The sequence below is a fragment of the Loxodonta africana genome, chromosome 20, assembly GCF_030014295.1.
Source record: "Loxodonta africana isolate mLoxAfr1 chromosome 20, mLoxAfr1.hap2, whole genome shotgun sequence".
Classification (NCBI taxonomy): domain Eukaryota; kingdom Metazoa; phylum Chordata; class Mammalia; order Proboscidea; family Elephantidae; genus Loxodonta; species Loxodonta africana.
This window is the reverse complement of record NC_087361.1, coordinates 68,551,126-68,570,448: the sequence shown is the minus strand read 5'-3', so window position 1 is coordinate 68,570,448 and position 19,323 is coordinate 68,551,126. Positions and strand designations below refer to the sequence as shown.

At 42.4% G+C, this 19,323-nt stretch overlaps 1 protein-coding gene across 4 annotated transcripts; it reads right to left on the bottom strand.

Annotated features, from left to right (window-relative positions):
- Positions 1–6,438: 6,438 nt before the first annotated feature.
- Positions 6,439–17,906, bottom strand: RAB29 (RAB29, member RAS oncogene family). Of its 4 annotated transcripts, XM_010590257.3 has the most exons (6): positions 17,813–17,879; positions 17,269–17,506; positions 13,705–13,776; positions 12,561–12,742; positions 12,136–12,257; positions 6,439–11,845 (listed from the first exon to the last, which is right to left on the bottom strand). In XM_010590257.3, exons 2-6 carry the CDS (start codon positions 17,390–17,392, stop codon positions 11,731–11,733), a joined length of 615 nt encoding a protein of 204 aa, XP_010588559.1. In that variant the 5' UTR covers positions 17,393–17,506; positions 17,813–17,879; the 3' UTR covers positions 6,439–11,730. The 4 variants fall into 4 exon arrangements, with proteins under 4 accessions (XP_010588559.1, XP_010588560.1, XP_003410311.1 ...); XM_010590258.3 differs by lacking the exon at positions 17,269–17,506 and having other exon boundaries at positions 17,813–17,906; XM_003410263.4 differs by lacking the exon at positions 17,813–17,879 and having other exon boundaries at positions 17,269–17,806.
- Between the last annotated feature and the right edge of the window lie 1,417 nt (positions 17,907–19,323).

Here is a 19,323-nt window from a genome sequence, read left to right as displayed (position 1 = left end):
ATTCTTGTCCACTACCTAATTAGTGGAAACCCTGCTTGGTGTAGTGGTTAAGTGCTACTGCTGTTAACCAAATGGTCAGTCACTATGAGTTGGAATCGACTCGACAACAGTGGGTTTTTTTTTTTTTAAATCTAATTAGTGAATATCCCTCTCCCTCCCCATAAACCTTTTCTTGAGTTCTTATAATAGTGGTCTCATACAAAATTTCTCCTTTTGCGACTAATTTCATTCAGCATAATGGCTTCCAGATTCATCCATGTTATGAGACGTTTCATGGATTCATCATTGTTCTTTATTGTTGCCTAGTATTCCATTATGTGAATATATCATGATTTGTTTATGCATTCATTCATTGATGGGCACCGAGTTTTGTTTCCGTCTTTTTGCTATTGTAAACAGTGCTGCAGTGAACATGGGTGTGCATATATCTATTGGTATGAGGGCTCTTATTTCTCTAGGATATATTCCAAGGAGTGGGATTGCTGGATCCTATGGTAGTTCTATTTCTAGCTTTTTAAGGAAGCACCAAATGGATTTCCAAAGTGGTTGTACCATTTTACACTCCCCCCAGGAGTGTATAAGTGTTCAGTCTCTCCACAACCTCTCCAACATTTACTTTGTGTTTTTTGGATTAATGCTAGCCTTGTTGGGGTGAGAAGGTATCTCATTATAGTTTTGATTTGCATTTCTCTAATGGCTAGTGATCGTGAGCATTTCCTCATGTATCCATTAGCCACCTGAATGTCTTCTTTAGTGAAGTGCCTGTTCATATCCTTTGCCCATTTTTAATTAGGTTGTCTTTTTGTTGTTGAGGTTGTTCAGTATCTTGTAGATTTTAGAGATTAGACCCTGATCACATATGTCCTAGCCAAAAGTTTCTTCCCGGTCTGTAGGTAATCTCTTTAGTCTTTTAGTGAAGTCTTTGGATGAGCATTAAGTGTTTTATTTTTAGGAACTCCCAGTTATCTAGTTTCTCTTCTGGTGTTTGTGCATTGTTAGTAATGCTTTGTATACTGTTTATGCCATGTATTAGGGCTCCTAGCATTGTCCCTACTTTTTCTTCCATGATCTTTATCGTTTTAGATTTTATATTTAGTTCTTTGATCCATTTTGAGTTCATTTTTGTGCATGGTGTGAGGTATGGGTCTTGCTTTATTTTTTATTTTTGCAGGTGGCTATCCAGTTACGCCAGCACCATTTGTTAAAGAGACTGTCTTTTCCCCAATTAATGGACTTTGGGACTTTGTCAAATATCAGCTGCTCATAAGTGGATGAATTTATGTCTGGGTTCTCAATTCTGTTCCATTAATCTGTGTATTTGTGGTTGTACTCGAACCAGGCTGTTTTGAGTACTGTGGTGGTATAATAGGTTCTAAAATGAGGTAGTGTGAGGCCTCCCACTTTGTTCTTCTTTTTCAGTAATGCTTTACTTAAAAAACCCAGTGCCGTCGATTATCCGGGGCCTTTTCCATTTCCATATGAAGCTGGTGATTTGTTTCTCCATCTCATTAAAAAATGCCATTGGAATTTGGATCGGGATTGCATTGTATCTATAGACTGCTTTGGGTAGGACAGACATTTTCACAATGTTGAGTCTTCCTGTCCCTGAGCAAGATGTGTTTTTCCACTTATGTAGGTCTCTTTTGGTTTCCTGCAGTACTGGCTTGTAGTTTTCTTTGTATAGGTCTTTTATGTCTCTGGTTAAATTTATTCCTAAGTATTTTATCTTCTTGGGGGCTATTGTGAATGGTATTGATTTGGTAATTTCCTCTTAGACATTCTCTTTGTTGGTGTAGAGGAATCCAGCTGATTTTTGTATGTTTATCTTGTATTCTGATACTTTCCTGAACTCTTCTATTAGTTCTGGTAGTTTTCTTGTGGATTCTTTAGGGTTTTTTGTGTATAAGATCATATCATCTGCAAATAGAGATTCTTTTACTTCTTCCTTACCGATTTAGATGCCCTTTACTTCTTTATCTAGCCTAAACGCTCTGGCTAGGACTTCCAGCACAATGTTGAATAAGAGTGTTGATAAAGGGCATCCTTGTCTGGTTCCCATTCTCAAGGGGAATGTTTTCAGACTCAAAGCAGAGGAATTCTTATTACCCATTTATTAGGTAATGAACTGAACTGATCATAGCATGTCCAAGAAGGTAGAAGGTTCCAGGCATTGACCTGGGAGTTTAATCTAAAACCAATATACAGATGGCTACTGAATGAAGGCCTTTCCCTTCCAAGATGAGGGCCATACCCTACCTCTCTCCTCACCTTAGCTTCAGCTTGTATCTTCCCTCCACTTCCTCATTTATTCGAATAGTATTTCAATACTGTCTCTTAGGAAGGAAAAAACTTAAAACTTTAACTTCCAGTTTACTTTTTAGTGGGCATGTACAGAGCTGTGCCTAACTAAAAGGGTCCTAGCTGGCTGCCAGGAGGACCTGGAATGCAGTCTCCAAGGTCAGGTTCCTCTAGCTCTGGGCACCTGTCTCGAACACAACAAGCCTGTCAGGAACTGAAGATTAGATTTTGGAAGCACTGTTGGATAACTCTGAAGGAACAATATACTTAATAAAACTATGAAAACAAAAAAGGCTCAGGGCTAAGGAGATAAAAATGGCATTTATTCCTTTTCCCTAGAAATTAACTCTAATGGCTTTTTAAACCCCAAAATTAATTTTCCTGCTGCATTTGTTTCCTAGGGCTGTAACAAAGTACCACAAATCAGGTGGTTTATAAGAACAGAAATTTATTGTCTCACAGTTCTGGAAGCTGGATGTCTGAATTTAGGCTGTCACCAAGGCCATGTGCTCTCCAAAGTTTCTAGAGGAAGATCCTTTTTGATCTCTACCAACTCTGGTAGCCCCAGGCATTCCTTGGCTTGCACGATCATTTTTCCTTTGTTTTTCTGTGTCTCGTCCTCTTTTAAAAGGAGTAACTCAGATTGAATTAGGATCCATCACTCTATTCCAGCATGGAGCCCTGGTGGCACAGTGGTTAAAAGTTCGGCTGCTCGAATCCACCCACCTCAGGCTGGTGTAGGACTGATGATTCTTCACATCCCTAACGAAGACCTGTTTCCTTTAAGGCTATGCTACAGCAACAGGGAGCATTAGGACAAGTTTTCAGCACTTACTCTTCCAGTTATGTGAACCCATAAAAGTCAACCAACCAGGTCTGAAGACAGACACCGCTTCTACTGGCCACAGGAGCATGGAAAGGTACTTCTCTTTGAAGACACTAACAAGAAGTTAAAAAAAAAAGATTCTCTTGAGTTTTTTTTTTTTTTCCTTTCTTTCTTACGGCCTCCCTCCAACTGCTGGCTCTCTCTGCCCTTCCGTTCTCAGGAGAAAGAGCTGTGTGTCTTTGGTTAGTCTTTCTGTGATCCCAGAGGCTGAATCGCCTGCTTGGAGATAAGGTTCATGCTTATCCAGCATGCTCCCCTCGGCCTCAAGTCATAGCCAGAAAAAGGTTGTACCAAAGTCAATTTAAATTTTCGATCTCTTTTGCTCAAATATATATCCCTTCTGCTCCAGGATTCTACTTCTTCTCTACTTTTAAGAACGTCAAGAACTAAGTTTAGGTGAATTTCTCCTACTAAAAAAAGTTAACAATATACAACTTGACATCCAGCTTACATTGGAGAAGAAAAAAGCTAAAAAACAAAAAAAGACTAACATTTACTTTTCTGCTCCACACCAAAGAAGTCCATAGAAAACTTGCCAATTTTAACACTGCAGGAGACACAGCCTTATCCACCTAAACCACTTACAAATACTGTGATGTGAACTTTCCTGAGAGTGAGGCCCCACGGTGTAACAAAAACTACACCAAACTTGTAATAAAAAACATCTTTCTGAGCTCCATGATTTACTACCTAGGTGACCTTCAGCAAATTTAAAACTCTCTGGGCTTCGACTCCTTCATCTGTAAAATGGGGGTAATTACACTGGCTCCTACCTACTTCACAAAGTTGGCATAATAATAATAATGTGTAAAAGTAGTTTGTGTACTATGAAGCACTGTGGGAGGTAGAATGGGACCATATTACCTTCACTGAAGGAAAAACTCTAAACTCTTAACAGCTGGGTTACTCTTCCAACAGAACACAATCCTCCCTGGACCCTGTGAACAAAGATTGCCCAAGGCTTACAGATGAAGAGGACAGTGAGAAGTGAGGACGATCATCTTTCAGCACTGTGGATGTCCAAAGCATTGTCTCTCTCTCCACTACCACCTAAATCTTTCTAGGGGAATTTATCTATTCAAACCTTTACCAATACGGGTGAGATTCCACCAACTACTGCCAGCCTCTCTGCCTCTCTTCTGGGTTCCAGCGCAGTATCCCTAACTGCCTAACAGACATTTCCATTTGCGCGCCTGCAAGCTCAATTTATCTATGCCAAACTCATCAGCTTCCGTACATTCTCTTCCTGACTCCTCTATTTTTGTAACAATTACTTGAGTTCTCTACCACCATTGTTAGTCTTCAACGTGGAAATCTCTTGATATTTTCATCACATCTCTCAAATTCATTTTTCACTTGCCTTTCCTTTTTCTGTAATCTGTGCTAGATACAACAGATGACACTGCCTTCCTAAAGCACTGGTTTCATGTCATTCTCATATACAAATTTTTAATAACTCCACACAGTTTCCATAATAAAGTCTTAACTCCTTAACCTAGAGTTTAAGCTACCAGCAGAGAGATTTCTCAAGCACAAATCTAACATTACTCTGCTTAAAGTTCTTCCATGAACTGGGAAAAATATTTACAATACACATGACAAATGCATTTGTAGTACATTTACAATATCATTAATATACAAAGAGCTTTGATGGCATGACTAGATGGCAGTGGGTTTTGCTTTTTATTATCTCTAAAGGGATTGATTTAAGACACACCCTACCCTAATCCTGTCTCATTAACACAACAAAGACAGCCCATTCCCAAATCTTATTATAACCATAGGCACAGAAGTTAGGATTTACAGTACATGTTTTCTGGGGACACAATTAAATCCGTAACAATTTCCCACTATACGATGAAGTCCAAATGGCTTGGCATGGCATACAGACCTCTCCTTGATTTGGCCCTATCTCCAATCTGGTTTTCTCACCTCTACCCTACAGCACCCCACTCTACCCCCCAGGCTCCAGCCACAGTAAACACCCACTGCTCCCTGAGCAAGCTCTGCTGTTTGTTGTCTGCCCTCATGCCTTTGGTCACATTTTTTTACCTGTCTGAAATGCAGTCATCTAGTTGACAAACTCTTATGCAGCTCAAGTGCAGCTCTTCTGCAGCCCTCTCTTCCATGAGGTCATCCTTGACTTCCCTCTTTGTCCTCCCTCACAACAAGCAAAAACTCTGCACTGCCCATACTGAGATGAAGTTCTTTACATGTCTGTCTCCTTTCTGGACTGCCCTTCCTCGACAGGGACTTTCACTTCCCCAGTCCTGCATTCCATGCACCTAATAAAGTATCTGGCACGTGGCAGGCATGCAACTATTAGTTATATTAACTAATAATCTATGCAATCTGTCACGGAGAAGAAAATGAAGTTGTCGATGATTTCATTCTACTTGGATCAACAATCAGTGCCCACAGAAGTAGCTGTCAAGAAATCAAATGACGTACTGCATTGGACAAATCTTCTGCAAAAGACCTCTTTAAAGTGTTAGAAAGCAAAGATGCCACTTGGATCACTAAGGTGTGTCTGAACCAAGCCATGGTATGTGTAAGTTGGATAATGAAAAAGGAAGATAAACGAACTGATGCAAACCGTGGTGTCAGCAAAGAATATTGAATGTACCATGGACTGCCAAAGAATGAACAAATCAGTCTTAGAAGAAATACAACCAGAATGTTCCTTAGAAAACTTTGACTCATTTACTTTAGACACATTATCAGGAATGACACCACATTTGGGAAAGTAGAGAACCAATGAAAATGAGAGAAACTCTCAGTGAAATACACTGACACAAGAGTGGAACGATGGACTCAACCAAACCAAGGGTCACGAAAATGGTGCAGAACTGGACAATGCTTTCTTTTATACATAAGGTTGCTGTGAGTTTGGAGCTGACTTGAGGGCAACTAACAACAATGACAATGACAATTTGTCAACAATCTTTCTAACTTTATTTCCTACTGCTCCACAGCATGAGCCTTCTGATTTGTCTACTTCCCAAACCCACATAAGAACGTTAAACTCCCTGTCTTCCTAACCTGAAATCCTACCTTACCCTTTTCTCAGTTTTTATCCATTTCAAGTCCTACTTCCTTTTAAGAAACATTCCTTGGCCTCTTCATTTGAACTCGTATGGCATGTCTTTACATCCCCTACAACTCCTATTGCAATACTAGGTATATAAAAGATGTGTAGTTGAAAGTTTTATTTAAATGTGAATACAATCGTATATGTGGGAGAATCTTTGCATTAAAAATAATGGCTGAAAACAAATTTATCAAAATGGAAACAGAGGCTTTGTTTGGATTGTGTGACTATGAGTGATTTGGATTTTTCTTTTCCCCACTTTCCTAAAAATCTTTATAGCCATTTAATAAGTTACTGTTTCCACCATACTGAAAACTTGTTATATGGAGAAACTTCAAGGATGCCACCCCCAAAACATACACATCCAAAATGGGAGGCAGTGTAGTGTTTCTGGAGTCACTGCTTAAAGTTAAAAATCTCAGCTTTGTCACCTGCCAGCTGTCTAACCTCATCTTAATTTTTTTTTTGCCTCAGTTTCCTCATATATTTATCTCAATAGGTCATTGTGAAAGTAAAATGATCCAGTAAAATGCTTAGGAGAGTACTTGGCCTATAATCAGCATGCAAATGTTAGGTACTGGCAGCAACTGTTGAAAACAGAATGGCTATCAAAACCCCTGCATTTGAAAATAAGTTGATATTCAAAATTAAATGAAAGTCACTGTACCTAGGTGACCTATCTTAGTAAGCAAAAGTCACCAATGAAACATTTTAGGATATGTCTGCCCTGTATGCTCTTTACAATATACCTAATTTGGCCCAAACTTTAATTCCACATCTCTATTCCACTCATGAACATGACCTCGAAAGCTATTTAACACGAATCAAGAGTTTCAACCCAAAAAAGGGGGTCAGTTCTACGTCTCTGAATGTCTGGCTTATTTTCTAAAATAGGTTTTTCAGGCCAAATGTTTTCCAGAATCCTAAATGACAGAAAGGAGACAGGGAATTAGAAGCCTTGCAGTTATGCCTTGGCTCTGCTACAAATTCAACCACTGCCTTTCCGTCAGTCAAATTTTGAGACATTTATTCTCTCAAACATAAAATGGGAAGAACTGTTTCTTTGCCTTCTTATTTAAAAGCTAGCGTAAGAGCCCCATACAACTCACAGATCTGAGAGAAGAGTTCTCTATAAAATCAGATCTTGGTATGTAGTGGGACTAGGGTGTCCTGCAAAAAAGCCATCTCATTTCCCTCCTCTTCCTATTCACTTTCTCGTCTTTATTCCCATTAGCATGTTATTAGTTCCCAATCAGATGGATTTTGAATGTGAATCAAAGGAGATCTGAAGAAGAGGTATTAAAATAGACCCATTATACAGTAGAGGGCTGTTAAGGGCAATAGCATTATTATACTGAAACCCTAAGGTCAAATTTAAGAGAATTCAGATCATGTTAGAAAGCCAAAGAAAAGCAAGATTTTTCTAACAACCACAAAGGTCGTATGTAGATACATTTTCAGTTTCTGGTGTTTACTTCTGAATCAAAAATTCATGTAGAATTCCTTCCAACACACACCATTTTCTACTAGCTTCCTACCTATTCCAACTTACAGCTTTGGGGGTTATTTGACTTTAATAGATGAGTCACTTACACTGCTGAGGAATCTTTTTATACATAGTGAACAAAAAGGGGTGGAGGAAAAAAAGGGCACTAAGGTCTGTTTCCTCGGGCAATCTGGTCACTGGATTTTATAGAATACCATGGAGATTGCTATATCCTCTGACCACGACCTTCGATGATGCCCTGCAATAAGGCCACTGCCTACAGAAGGGCCAGGAGGAAAAGCCTCATCTGAGGACAGAATATAGACCACCTAAGGAAAAGTTAAATCTGGCGATAGTAAGAAAAAATGAAGAACTCATAGAACTATTATGTGACCCAGCAATCCCAATTCTATGTATACACCCAAAAGAACTGAAAGCAGAAACACAAACAGGAACACATACACCAATGTTCACTGCAGCACTATTCACAACTGTGAAAAGGTGGAAACACCCTAAATGTCCATCAACAGAAGAACGGATAAACATGGAAAATACATACAGTGGAATGTTACTCAGCCACAAAGAGAAATGAAGTCCTGGTATATGCTACAACATGGAACAATCTTAAAAACATGATGCTGAGTGAAATCAGTTAGTCACAAAAGGACAAATATTGTATGATTCCACTTATATAAAATAGGCAAAGATAGAGACCAAATGGGTGGGAGGAAACGGCGAAGGGGGAGTCATTGCTTAGGAGCCACTACGTTTCTGTCGATGGTGGTGGAATAATTTGGAAAAAGATAGTGGTAAAGGTTACACAACCTGATGAACATAATCAATGCCAGGGAATTTTTCGTGTAAATATTGTTAAACTGGCGAATGTTTTGTTACATATATTTTTACCACATATGCACATACACACTCACAATGAAGAACCCAATCACACCTTAGCAATAGCTAAGGAAGTGTATTAGGGAAATCATCTTGGAATAATTTTGGCCCATGAGTACTGATGAAACAGCAAATCGTTACTTCCTGCTCAGGGGGCTTCCCTGCATCTGCATCTCTTGCCCCTGCTTATTTGGTCGCTCCACAATTCTGTTCAAAGTAGAAACCAGGGCAGTCACAAGCCCACAGCTCTGTTTACAGCCCTTTCTCAGGTCTCTCAGAGCACTCTGCTGGGAATATGTGTTTTCTTTTTGGCCAGAGACCACCTGAGTGGTTAGTGGAGCACCTTGTCCTAAATACAAAAACTTCTCTAGGGAAGGGTTACAACAATATCCCTGCTCCAAACAGTTTCACCAAAGAGGTAGTAGGGCTTAATTATTTTTAGTATAATCACATTTCTAATCCTGTAAAGATTTCTTCCTTATCCTAATTGCTTTCTCTTTTCTTTATGGATGGGGGATAGAGAGGAATTAGTTATATTTTCATTCCTTCTTTAATTAGTTTCAGGCCCGTAATGTTCACCAACTGGCAGAGAAAATCCAGAAGAGCTGACAGCCAGCCTCTAACGATGCATGAAAAGGCAGGTAAATCCTGAGCTGGCAAATGGGAACAGAAAGCAAATTCAATTTATTAAAATGGTCACATTTCTAAGCAGTATTTGGGATGTTATATCAAGTACTGAGTTAGTACTAGGCAACAGGATCTAGGCAATTGGTACTAGTACATTAACAGGTAAACAGAATACTTCATTTTTAAAAGAAGGTGTTTTTTTAAGCTCCATTTCCACAATACTCTTGCGCTATCAGTATAAAACTACTTCAACAAACTAACTTAAAGACCAATAACTACCATGAACACAAGACTTAATTTTCAATTTATTTGTGATTTTGCACGGGTTCAAACTAGTGAATAAAAACCAGTTTTCTCCCACATAAAGGGAATTTGTTACTATTATCTTCAGAATCATCGCAATCAAAACCCTACTTAAAAACAGTAATACAAACGGGAACGTTAAGGTCTCAAAAGACTGTGCAAAAGTAGCAGTAACTGGCATTTTTTAAAATACCCAATAACATTGACAGGTTGGCCCCCATTTTCTTTCTGATGTTTGGCCTTTGATCTTTCTCTCAGTACAGTGGGTTTCAAAGTCTGGTGTGTATCAGAAGCACCTGGAGAACTAAGAGAATACAGATGCCCAGGCTCATTTCAGTTCCCCAGCAATGGTTTGCAACCCAGGCCGATGAAAACCACCCAGGGCGCTTTGAAAACAAAACAAACTCCAGGGCTTCACCCCTGGACATTTTGATTCTGTAGGTTTGAGGTTCAGACCCTGTCATAGACTCAATTGTGTCCCTCAAAAATATCTGTCAACTTGGCTAGGCCACCATTCCCAGTATTGTGTGACTGTCCACCATTTTGTCATCTGATGTGATTTTCCTACGTGTTGTAAATCCTAACTCTACGATGTTGATGAGATGGGATTAGTGGCAGTTATGTTACTGAGGCAGGACTTAATCTACAAGATTAGGTAGTGTCTTAAGCCATTCTCTTTTGAGATATAAAAGAGAAAAGTAAACAGAAAGACATGGAAACCTCATACCACCAAGAAACAAGACCCAGGAGAATTGCGCGTCCTTTGGACCCAGGGTACCTGTGACGAGAAGCTCCTCTACCAGGGGAAAACTGATGACAAGGACCTTCCTCCAGAGCTAACGGAGAGAGAAAGCCTTCCCCTGGAGCTGATGCCCTGAATTTGGACTCGTAGCCTACTAGACTGAGACAGAATAAATTTCTCTTTGTTAAAGCCATCCACTTTGTTGTATTTCTGTTACGGCAACACTAGATAATTAAGACAGGCCCAGAAATCTTAAAATATTTTATTTAAAAATTATCTTTTTACGAATTTCCCAAGTGGTTCTGATCAGCTATATTTGGGAACCACTGACTCAGGACACTTATCTAAGGCCTATCAAAGAACCTTAGGCCTCCAAGTTCACTAAGAATGTTCATAACTTTGGGTAGGTTATAAATCATCATCCTACAGAGAATTTTACAAATTAAATTGCCTGGAAGTGATCTGATACTCAAAACCCTGCCTAATTTAGCCTTTAAATTACCTAATGATTTTCTATCTATCCATTCTCCATCCCCAGGCTAGGCTGTACACAGTATTTGTTTCCTATGGCTGTTAAATACTAACTGCTGGTAGTGCTCCTAAGCAAGGATTCAGTTCTGTTAACTTCTCCCTCTTCCTCTTCCATTCAATTCTGAGAGCTGCCAGGAACAGATCTATCTCAGAGCCCACAGCCAAGTGATGCCACGTATGGCACTACGCATCAAGCACATCAACCCAGATACCTGCAAACCCAGCCCCACACCACTGGCAGAGTTCTTTCCTTGTGGAAAGAAATGCTCTCGTCATACAACATAGGTAGTTTAAAAGCCGGACTATTCTTGAAGCCAAGACAAGAGGAAGCAAATTATGACTTTAGCCACAGATGTCCAGGCCTCTCCTTCTACATCCTGGAATCTGATGTTTAAATTCAAAATCCAAGACAGAAAGTATCTGCAAGCAATGACCTAGAATTTGGGAAATGACACTTGATCCCCACCCCCTCAATCTGAAGTCATGATATTAACATCCATCAAATGGAAAAATCAGGTCAAAGCAGCTGAGAATTATGACGTTTAAAACACAGATGGTGATTTCTAACCCTTCCCACAAAATTCCATATAACGAATTGGATATGAGATGATCCTCCTTAATCAGAAGGCACTAACCCAATCATGTGAGGCAGGAGCAAGGCTAAGATAATTTCAGGAGATCCAGAAATGCACATGGGTCCCAGGTGTCTTCTTAAAATGATGATGGGCCTCCTTACTGGACAGCTGCTATACAAGCCGACTGATGGTTTCAAGGCACATTCAAATGTACCTAATAAAACTGCTTGGTGAGCATCCAAAGGGAAGAGTTGAAAAGATCTCCTTAAACTGGAATGAAAAACAAGTCAAACACTACTAGCAACAGGCCCAGCTGGAGGAGGCCTTGGTTTGTAGATTGATATAGTCCCCTTGGGTGGACAACGATATGACGTCTTCTCTGGAATTATTCATCATCTTTTCAATGAGGACTCTAAAAAGCAAATAAAAAATAAGCCTGAGAACTGGTTGGAGGTGATGGAGAAATGGCAGACATCATCTGTTTTATCAAAAGACAGCATTCAGAAAAGCCACAAGGTTCAAATGCCCCTCTGTCCTCAGTTATCTCAGGAGGGAAGATGCATCCCTGACCTTCAGAAACTGGCATTCCAATGACTCAATCTGTTCTTGTTGGCTCAGAACCAAAAAAAGAGGGCCCATGGGGCGGCAGTGGAAGGTGGGGAAATCTACACACTTATGCCCAGAACAGCGTAAGTTACTCACCTCATGGCCTCATTAATGTTTTTGTTCTCCTTGACTGATGTTTCCGTCCAACCTGTGAAACCATTCTCTTTACTGAACCGGTCAATCTGGTCCCGGCTCACTGCCCAAGGGGACAGATCACACTGGCAGAGAAATAAAAGACAACATCATAAACTTCCTGGGAATAGGAACACTGCTCAGATACCTGTGAATTTAAAACATTCCAGCACCAACTAAGGGCTAAGAACACCAGCATCTAAAATCTATAATAAACCTTCTTCCCAAAGAAAGCTTCACTCTCACCATCCCCTGAAAAGCGGAAGAGATGATTCTGCCAACTTGAGAAGGGGAAAAAGATGCCTAGAACCAGACGGCATCTTGGACTATATTCTCTAAACCACGGATATTCTCTGACCATAGGCCATTTTCCTAGACTGATCCCATACCTTGTTGGCCAGGAGCAGGCAGGGCACGGGCTCTCCACTGGGCAGTGTGAGCTTGCTGTCCAGGTCCTGTTTCCACCTCTGGCTGTTGCTAAATGTAGTGGCGTTGGTAACATCAAACATAATAACACAAGCAGAGGCATCCCGATAGTATAGTCGTGTCATAGAGGTGAAGCGCTCCTGTCCTGTGGAGAAAGGGGAGGTTACACAAGGAGGTGATTTTAGGAACAGTTTCAGTCCCCTCTCTGACCCGCTGCCTTCTCTACCTTGATTGTGGGGGAAAAGGCAGTATATGTAGTAAAGATTCTGCACTCAGGCTGTCCAAGTTCAAATCCCTGTTCTGCCACTTACTATCTATGTGACTCTGGGCAAGGTAAGCTCTCAGTGCTTCTTATCTCTCACCTGTAAAATAGGGGTAAAGGCAGTAGCTGTTATCATGGAATTGTCGTGAGGATTTGTGGGCCAGTAAGTCTAAAATGCTCAGGAGTATGCTTGCACGTACTAAGAGCTGTTGCTGTTGTTGTTACGTGCTGTTGAGTCAGTTCCAATCCATGGCAACCCTATGTACAACAGAATGAAACACTGCCCGGTCCTGCGCCATCCTCACAGTTGTTCTTACGTATAGGCCCATTGTTGCAGCCACTGCATTAATCCATTTTGTTGAGGGTCTTCCTCTTTTTCACTGACCCTCTACTTTACCAAGCATGATGTCCTTCTCCAGGGACTGGTCCCTCCTGATAATGTGTCCAAAGTATATGAGATGTAGTCTCGCCATCCTTGCTTCTGAGGAGCATTCTGGCTGTACTTCTTCCAAGACAAACTACTACTTCTTATTATTATCTCTATTTTCTAGGGATCTTTTTTCTCATCAAGGTCAGCTGAGAACCCAGAAAAAGTGCCCTGCCCCTGCTGTGGAAGTGTCTACCTATGGTCTGGACAACCTACCACCTTACCATTCCCTTTAGTCACACAAACACTGCTCTACATCTGTTTAGGGCAAAACTTTAAGTTTCTGTATCCTCAGAGCAACTTAACCATTCCACCTTCAGAAAGAAGTTTGGGTTTTGGCTGTCCCCCTTTTTCTCTGACAGACTGCTAGCTGAACTGACCTTTCTTCCCTTGTTCCTATCCAGCCTGCCCAGCTCACCTGCAATATCCCACAGCTGGAGCCGTACCATCTCCGAGTCAGACCACTGAAGAACCTTCAGAGCAAAATCCACTGAAAGTATAATGGATATCATACGTTAATGAAATTTAACCTTTGAAAAACACCCAGACCAAATCTGCAGTTACAACTCTAGGGGCACACAGCTCCCAAACCCATTTTATTTTTACAAATATTTTATTGTGTTTTCAGTAAAGGTTTACACAGCCGTTTAAGTTCCTATTCAAAAACCTCTACGCGAGTTGTTCAGTGACACTGGCTGCACCCTTCACAATGTGTGAACACACTCATTATTTCCGTTCTGGTTGTCCCATTTTCATCTCCCTGCCCCCTTATATTGCCGTCTTTGTTTCACAGTAACTGTTGACTGTTTGGTATCGTACAGGTGATTTTTTAAAGGAGCACAGTACTTACAAGTGATAATCCTTATTTTTTAGAGCTAAATAAGGTGGCCTCAGGGGCTAGTCTACATCCAAGGTCTGAAGAATATCTCAGGGCAATAGTTTTGGGGATTACTCATTTATTTTTAAGCCCTTAACAGACTCAGCCGAGCCCACCCTCGTGTACTAGGTATGAGACAGATAATTCATACTTCCTCTCCGAAGGAGTCTCCAGCTGTTACTCTGCTGCCAAAACAATTTATTTGACACTATTTGTCTCAAAGGCTGGGGACAGGAAGGTGACAGTCATTATGAAAACAACTCCTAATCTCAGGTTAAACAGTCTCTGGGAGATTTGGGGGTTTTCTCAGGGAAGGGATGATGGGGTGGGAGGAGAAACGAGGTAAGTGTGGTCGCTCTTGCATCTTCCACATTCCATTTCACTGTTGGTTTCTAATTCAAGTGCAGGGGGAGAAAAATACGCCCTGGGGGATTCTATATCCTCCATAAGGCGATAGAAATTATCCCAGGCCGGAACAGGATTAAAGGGAAAAAGTCCCAGAGGATTCCCAGGAAATGAACACTGCATGGATAGCGCTTAAGAGCTACGCTGGAATCTACCGCCACATCTGTTCAGGATTCCATTAGATGTGCTGAGACTCCGTGAGTTAAGGCTGAACAAGCATTCCAAGGAGAAAAGCTTTTTGATAACAGAGAAATAGGATAATTTTTGAGGTCTGGAAATACATTCTTCCACATCTGTGACAGAAGTAAGAGCTGGGGGACATTTATAATAAACGCCGCCCCCCGGCCCCCCCCCCCCCCAAAATTTGCTAGAGTCAGAGTGAAAACTGTCAGCACCAGAACTCGATGGGAATGCCTTGTTTTTCCGAGTCTCGGAAGTCTTCCTTCTGCCTTTGACAAGGCACAGTTCTACCACACTGGAAAATATTTGTTTTCCTTCTGGCAGGTTTCCGTCTTACACAAGTCCTGGCTTTGCAGATTTTTTACTGTATATTCTTTACGAAAGGAAAACCAGAGCAATTGCTAAAAGTTAATTAGCAAGACATTTTTAACTCAAATCCCATGAAATACTGTTGTTGTTAGCGGCTTTGACTCATGGCGACCCCATGTGTGCAGAGCAGAACTATGCTCCACAGGGTTTTCAAGGCTGTGACCTGTCAGAAGCATATTGCCAGGCCTGTCTCGAAGGCATCTCTGGATGGCTCTGAACTGCCAACCTTTCAGCTAGTAGTTGAGCACACAGCATCACCCAAAACACCAAAACCAAACCCGCTGCTGTCGAGTCGATTCCGACTCACAGCAACCCTAAAGGACAGAATGGAACTGCCCCATAGGGTTTCCAAGGAGTGGCTGGTGGATCTGAACTGCCAACTCTTTGGTTAGTAGCTGCAGCCCTTAACCACTATGCCACCAGGTTTTCCTTATGTCACCCAGGGACTCCATAATCCATGAAATTAAAAGGAAAACAAAACAAAACAAAACCCGTTGCTGTTGATTCAATTCCAACTCATAGTGACCCTATAGGACAGAGTAGAACCCCCCATAAGGTTTCCAAGGAGCAGCTGGTGGATTCAAACTGCCAACCCTTTGGTTAGCAGATGAGCTCTTAACCACTGTGCCACCAAGGCTCCAACCCATCCATGAAATAGGGACCCTCATATTATTTAGAAGTAGGGGGAAGAGGCAAAGTGGTTAGGAAACAATCTTCGAAACTTTAAACCCTTAATTTTGCTGATGGTCTTACAGGGGAAAGAGAATGCTTTAATTGCAATGTAAATGTTTGATATTTTAAAAAATTCTGTATGAACACCAGTACCCATTTTCAAAATTCAGACTAATGCAAGTTTTTACAAGGCGCCCTCGTGGCGCAGTGGTTAACCAAAAGGTCGGCGGTTTGAACCCACCAGCCTCTCTGAGGAAGAAAAGAGCTGGCGATCTGCTCCCATAAAGATTACAGCATTGGAAACTCTATGGGGCTCCCTGTCCTATGGGGTCGCTCTCGCTATGAGTCGTCCAAATTGACTTCACGGCAATGGGTTACAAGTGTTTTCCTTTAAAAAAGTTCTTTTAACAGAGACAAATAAATGTTTAAATTACTTCTTCCCTTTACTAGTTCTTCTCAGCTAAGAACCAAAAAAACTAAACCCACTGCCATGGAGTCAATTCCGACTCATAGCAACCCTACAGGACAGAGTAGAACTGCCCCATAGAGTTTCCTGGGAGCACCTGGTGGATTAGAACTGCTGACCTTTTGGTTAGCAGCCGTAGCACTTAACCACTACATCACCAGGGTTTCCTCTCAGCTAAACACGCTCTAGTTAACGAAAAGGGAACCACAAGGCATCTCTATCTCTGAAAAAAACAGCTCAGTTGAGTCCAAAATCCACACCTGAGAGAGAAATGAGTTAAGTCTTGGTGTCCCCTGTCCTCCTCCCCTTCCCGCTTTGAGGGAAAGAGGGGTAGGAAGATCGGTCAGAAAAGAGGTATATTTCACATTTTTTAAAGAATTCCTAGGTTGCCTTTAAGCAATCAGTGGACAATACACAGCTCATCAGCCCTGATAAGCACCTGATTCTGTGGCCAAGGCCCCACAGAGGATCTGCCGTCCCCACCCTGCCCAGGCATCCCCATAACAAAGCTAGGGTCCTTCAGACCAGCTCAACGTCCTAGGTCCTCCCCTCGAGGCCAGGTGAAACATCCTTCTGTTCCTCCCTCCACAACGAACAGTCGCAGCTGGCACCTACCGAGCCATACAGAGGGTCTCAGCTGCCCCTGCCCCTCGCTAAGATTTGCCTGTGACAGCTTCGAAGGCTGCAAGAAACTTGAGTTCACAGTTCGCTCGCGAAACGCAGAAACTGCTTTCTCTCACCCTCCCTTCTCCGTTTCTTATCTTCACACCTCCGCCCTATCTCTTTCCAGGCAGCTGGCTCTGTCGGGGAAAACCTAAGTGGGGCAGCCCAAGGGGGCATGCAAATCAAACCTCCAGTAATCGCTCCCCTCAGGATCCCGAACACGCACTTCCTGACCTGAGAAGGACCCACGGACACCAGAGCTTCCTCCCCTCCACCCCACTTGGGCCCACAGCTCGAGTCCTTAGTCGGGCCTCTGTCCAGCCGCCCCCCTGTCCCCAGCGAGGTCTCACCTCCCACCGTGGACTTGTAGTGTTTGCTGAAGCTGTCCTGGGAGTATCTCTGGACCAGCGACGTCTTGCCCACTGCGGCGTCCCCCACCACCAGCACTTTGAACAGGTGGTCGCGGCTGCCCATGGCGGGCTAGCGGGGTGTGCGTTTTAGGGAGGTGGGAAGCGTTTTAACCCCTCTAGCTCCGGACGCCCTACACACTCAGGTCAGGCATTCCCACCCACCGCCTCTGGGGCGGCTCTGACGAAAAAGCAAAAAAAGGAAACTTTGCACTCCACCTCTACGCGCTTCCTCCCCCGCGGCCGCAGCCTGGGTGGGGCGTAGGGCTCGGCTCCAAGCCCCCCGGCTGTTGGAACTTTCTGCCCCTCCCGGCCCGGCTGCCGAGAAACGGGACGGAGCACCGCGCTGCCTCACCCACCCGCACTTCCCGCGGGCGGCTCCAGTGGGCGACTGAAGCCGGGTCAGCTTATTTCAAGGTTAGGGCCAGAAGATGGGGATCCTGCCCCCACTCCACAAACCAAATTCGGAGATAGAAGTACTCCACACCTCACTCCTGGACCCTGGCTGGCCTTGGTGCCGCGGTCCCCTCGCCTCCCTCCGCATGCGTCACGTGCAGATTGCGAGAAGCACTACATTTCCCATGTCACTTCGCGGTGAAGAGAACTAGCCGAGTGTGGAGGCTCGCCGCAAGGCCTCCTGGGAAAAGTAGTTTATGAACTATTTTTATTAAAAAAGCCTACGCGAAGTTTCAAGACTTTCACAACTAGTTTGGGATCTTATATTAAAATAATTCTGGGTTCTTCCAGGTGATTTGTTCAACATGATCTCACCTTCCTAAATCCCTCTACAGATAAATTAGATTCCTCGTATCTTTAAAGGTTCTATGGAGCTCTGTGGAAATCCCGGTGGCATAGTGGTTAAGAGCTTGGCTGTTAACCAAAAGGTTGGCAATTTGAATCCACCAAGCGCTCCTTGGAAACTCTATGGGGCAGTTCTGCGCTCTCCTATAGGGTCACTATGAGTCGGAATCGACTTGAAGGCACTGGGTTTTTGTTCCCGAGTTGACGGCATTGGGTATGACCCAGTATCAGGCAAGTTCAGGGAAACTTGACCCAAGAGACCGGCCCTTAGAAAATCCCATGCCAAAAGTTACAACATTTAATAACTAGCCACAGCAATGAAGATAGAAAACAAGAGATAGTTCCTCATTCTCACTCTCACAGCCCCTATTCTAGTCCATATTCTAGACAAAACATGTATCATTTGAGCTGGAAGCTAATTGGATCAGCCTTGCTCTATTTATTTGTTGCTGCTGTTGGCCATATCATCATTAAACTCGTTTTGCAAGTAATTTAAAATTTTCATCCTGTAACCTTTCCGACCTGCCTGTTTTTTAGGCAGGCGGTAAGGGGACAAGATGTATGTTTGGCAAGCAAGGTGAGCTTCATTTTCTATGCTTTTCACAGGAATAGAAGTGGGAGCAGTAGGGCTGTGGGGAAATAGCCCAGAGGGCTGACTTCGTGAAATCCTGCCCACATCTATTGGTAGAAATACTATCACTTAGCTTTCTGCCAGGAAAGAATATCAGCATGGTTCACAATTTATTTAGCTCAAATTGTTTGTTACCCTAGCTAGGGGAGGTCAGACATCTTTAACAATGTCTCAGATCCCTTTCTAATGGCCCTTCTCAATTCCTATTTGCTTTGACATAGTTCAAATGGCTTAAAATCTATTTCCACTTGACTTCTGTGACGTTGTTCTTTCATAGTCATCCTACCTCTTTTTCTTTTATGTTTCTCTCCATCCCGTCTCCCCCTAAGTATTTCCTAAGGCTTGGTTCTTGATCCCTGTTATGGATTGAATTGTGTCCCCCCAAAATATCTGTCAACTTGGCTAGGCCATGATTCTCAGTATTGTGCGATTGTCCACCATTTTGTCATCTGATGTGATTTTCATGTGTTGTAAATCCTATCTCTATAAAGTTAATGAGATGAGATTAATGGCAGTTATGTTGATGAGACTCAATCTACAAGACTGGATTGTGTTTTAAGCCAATC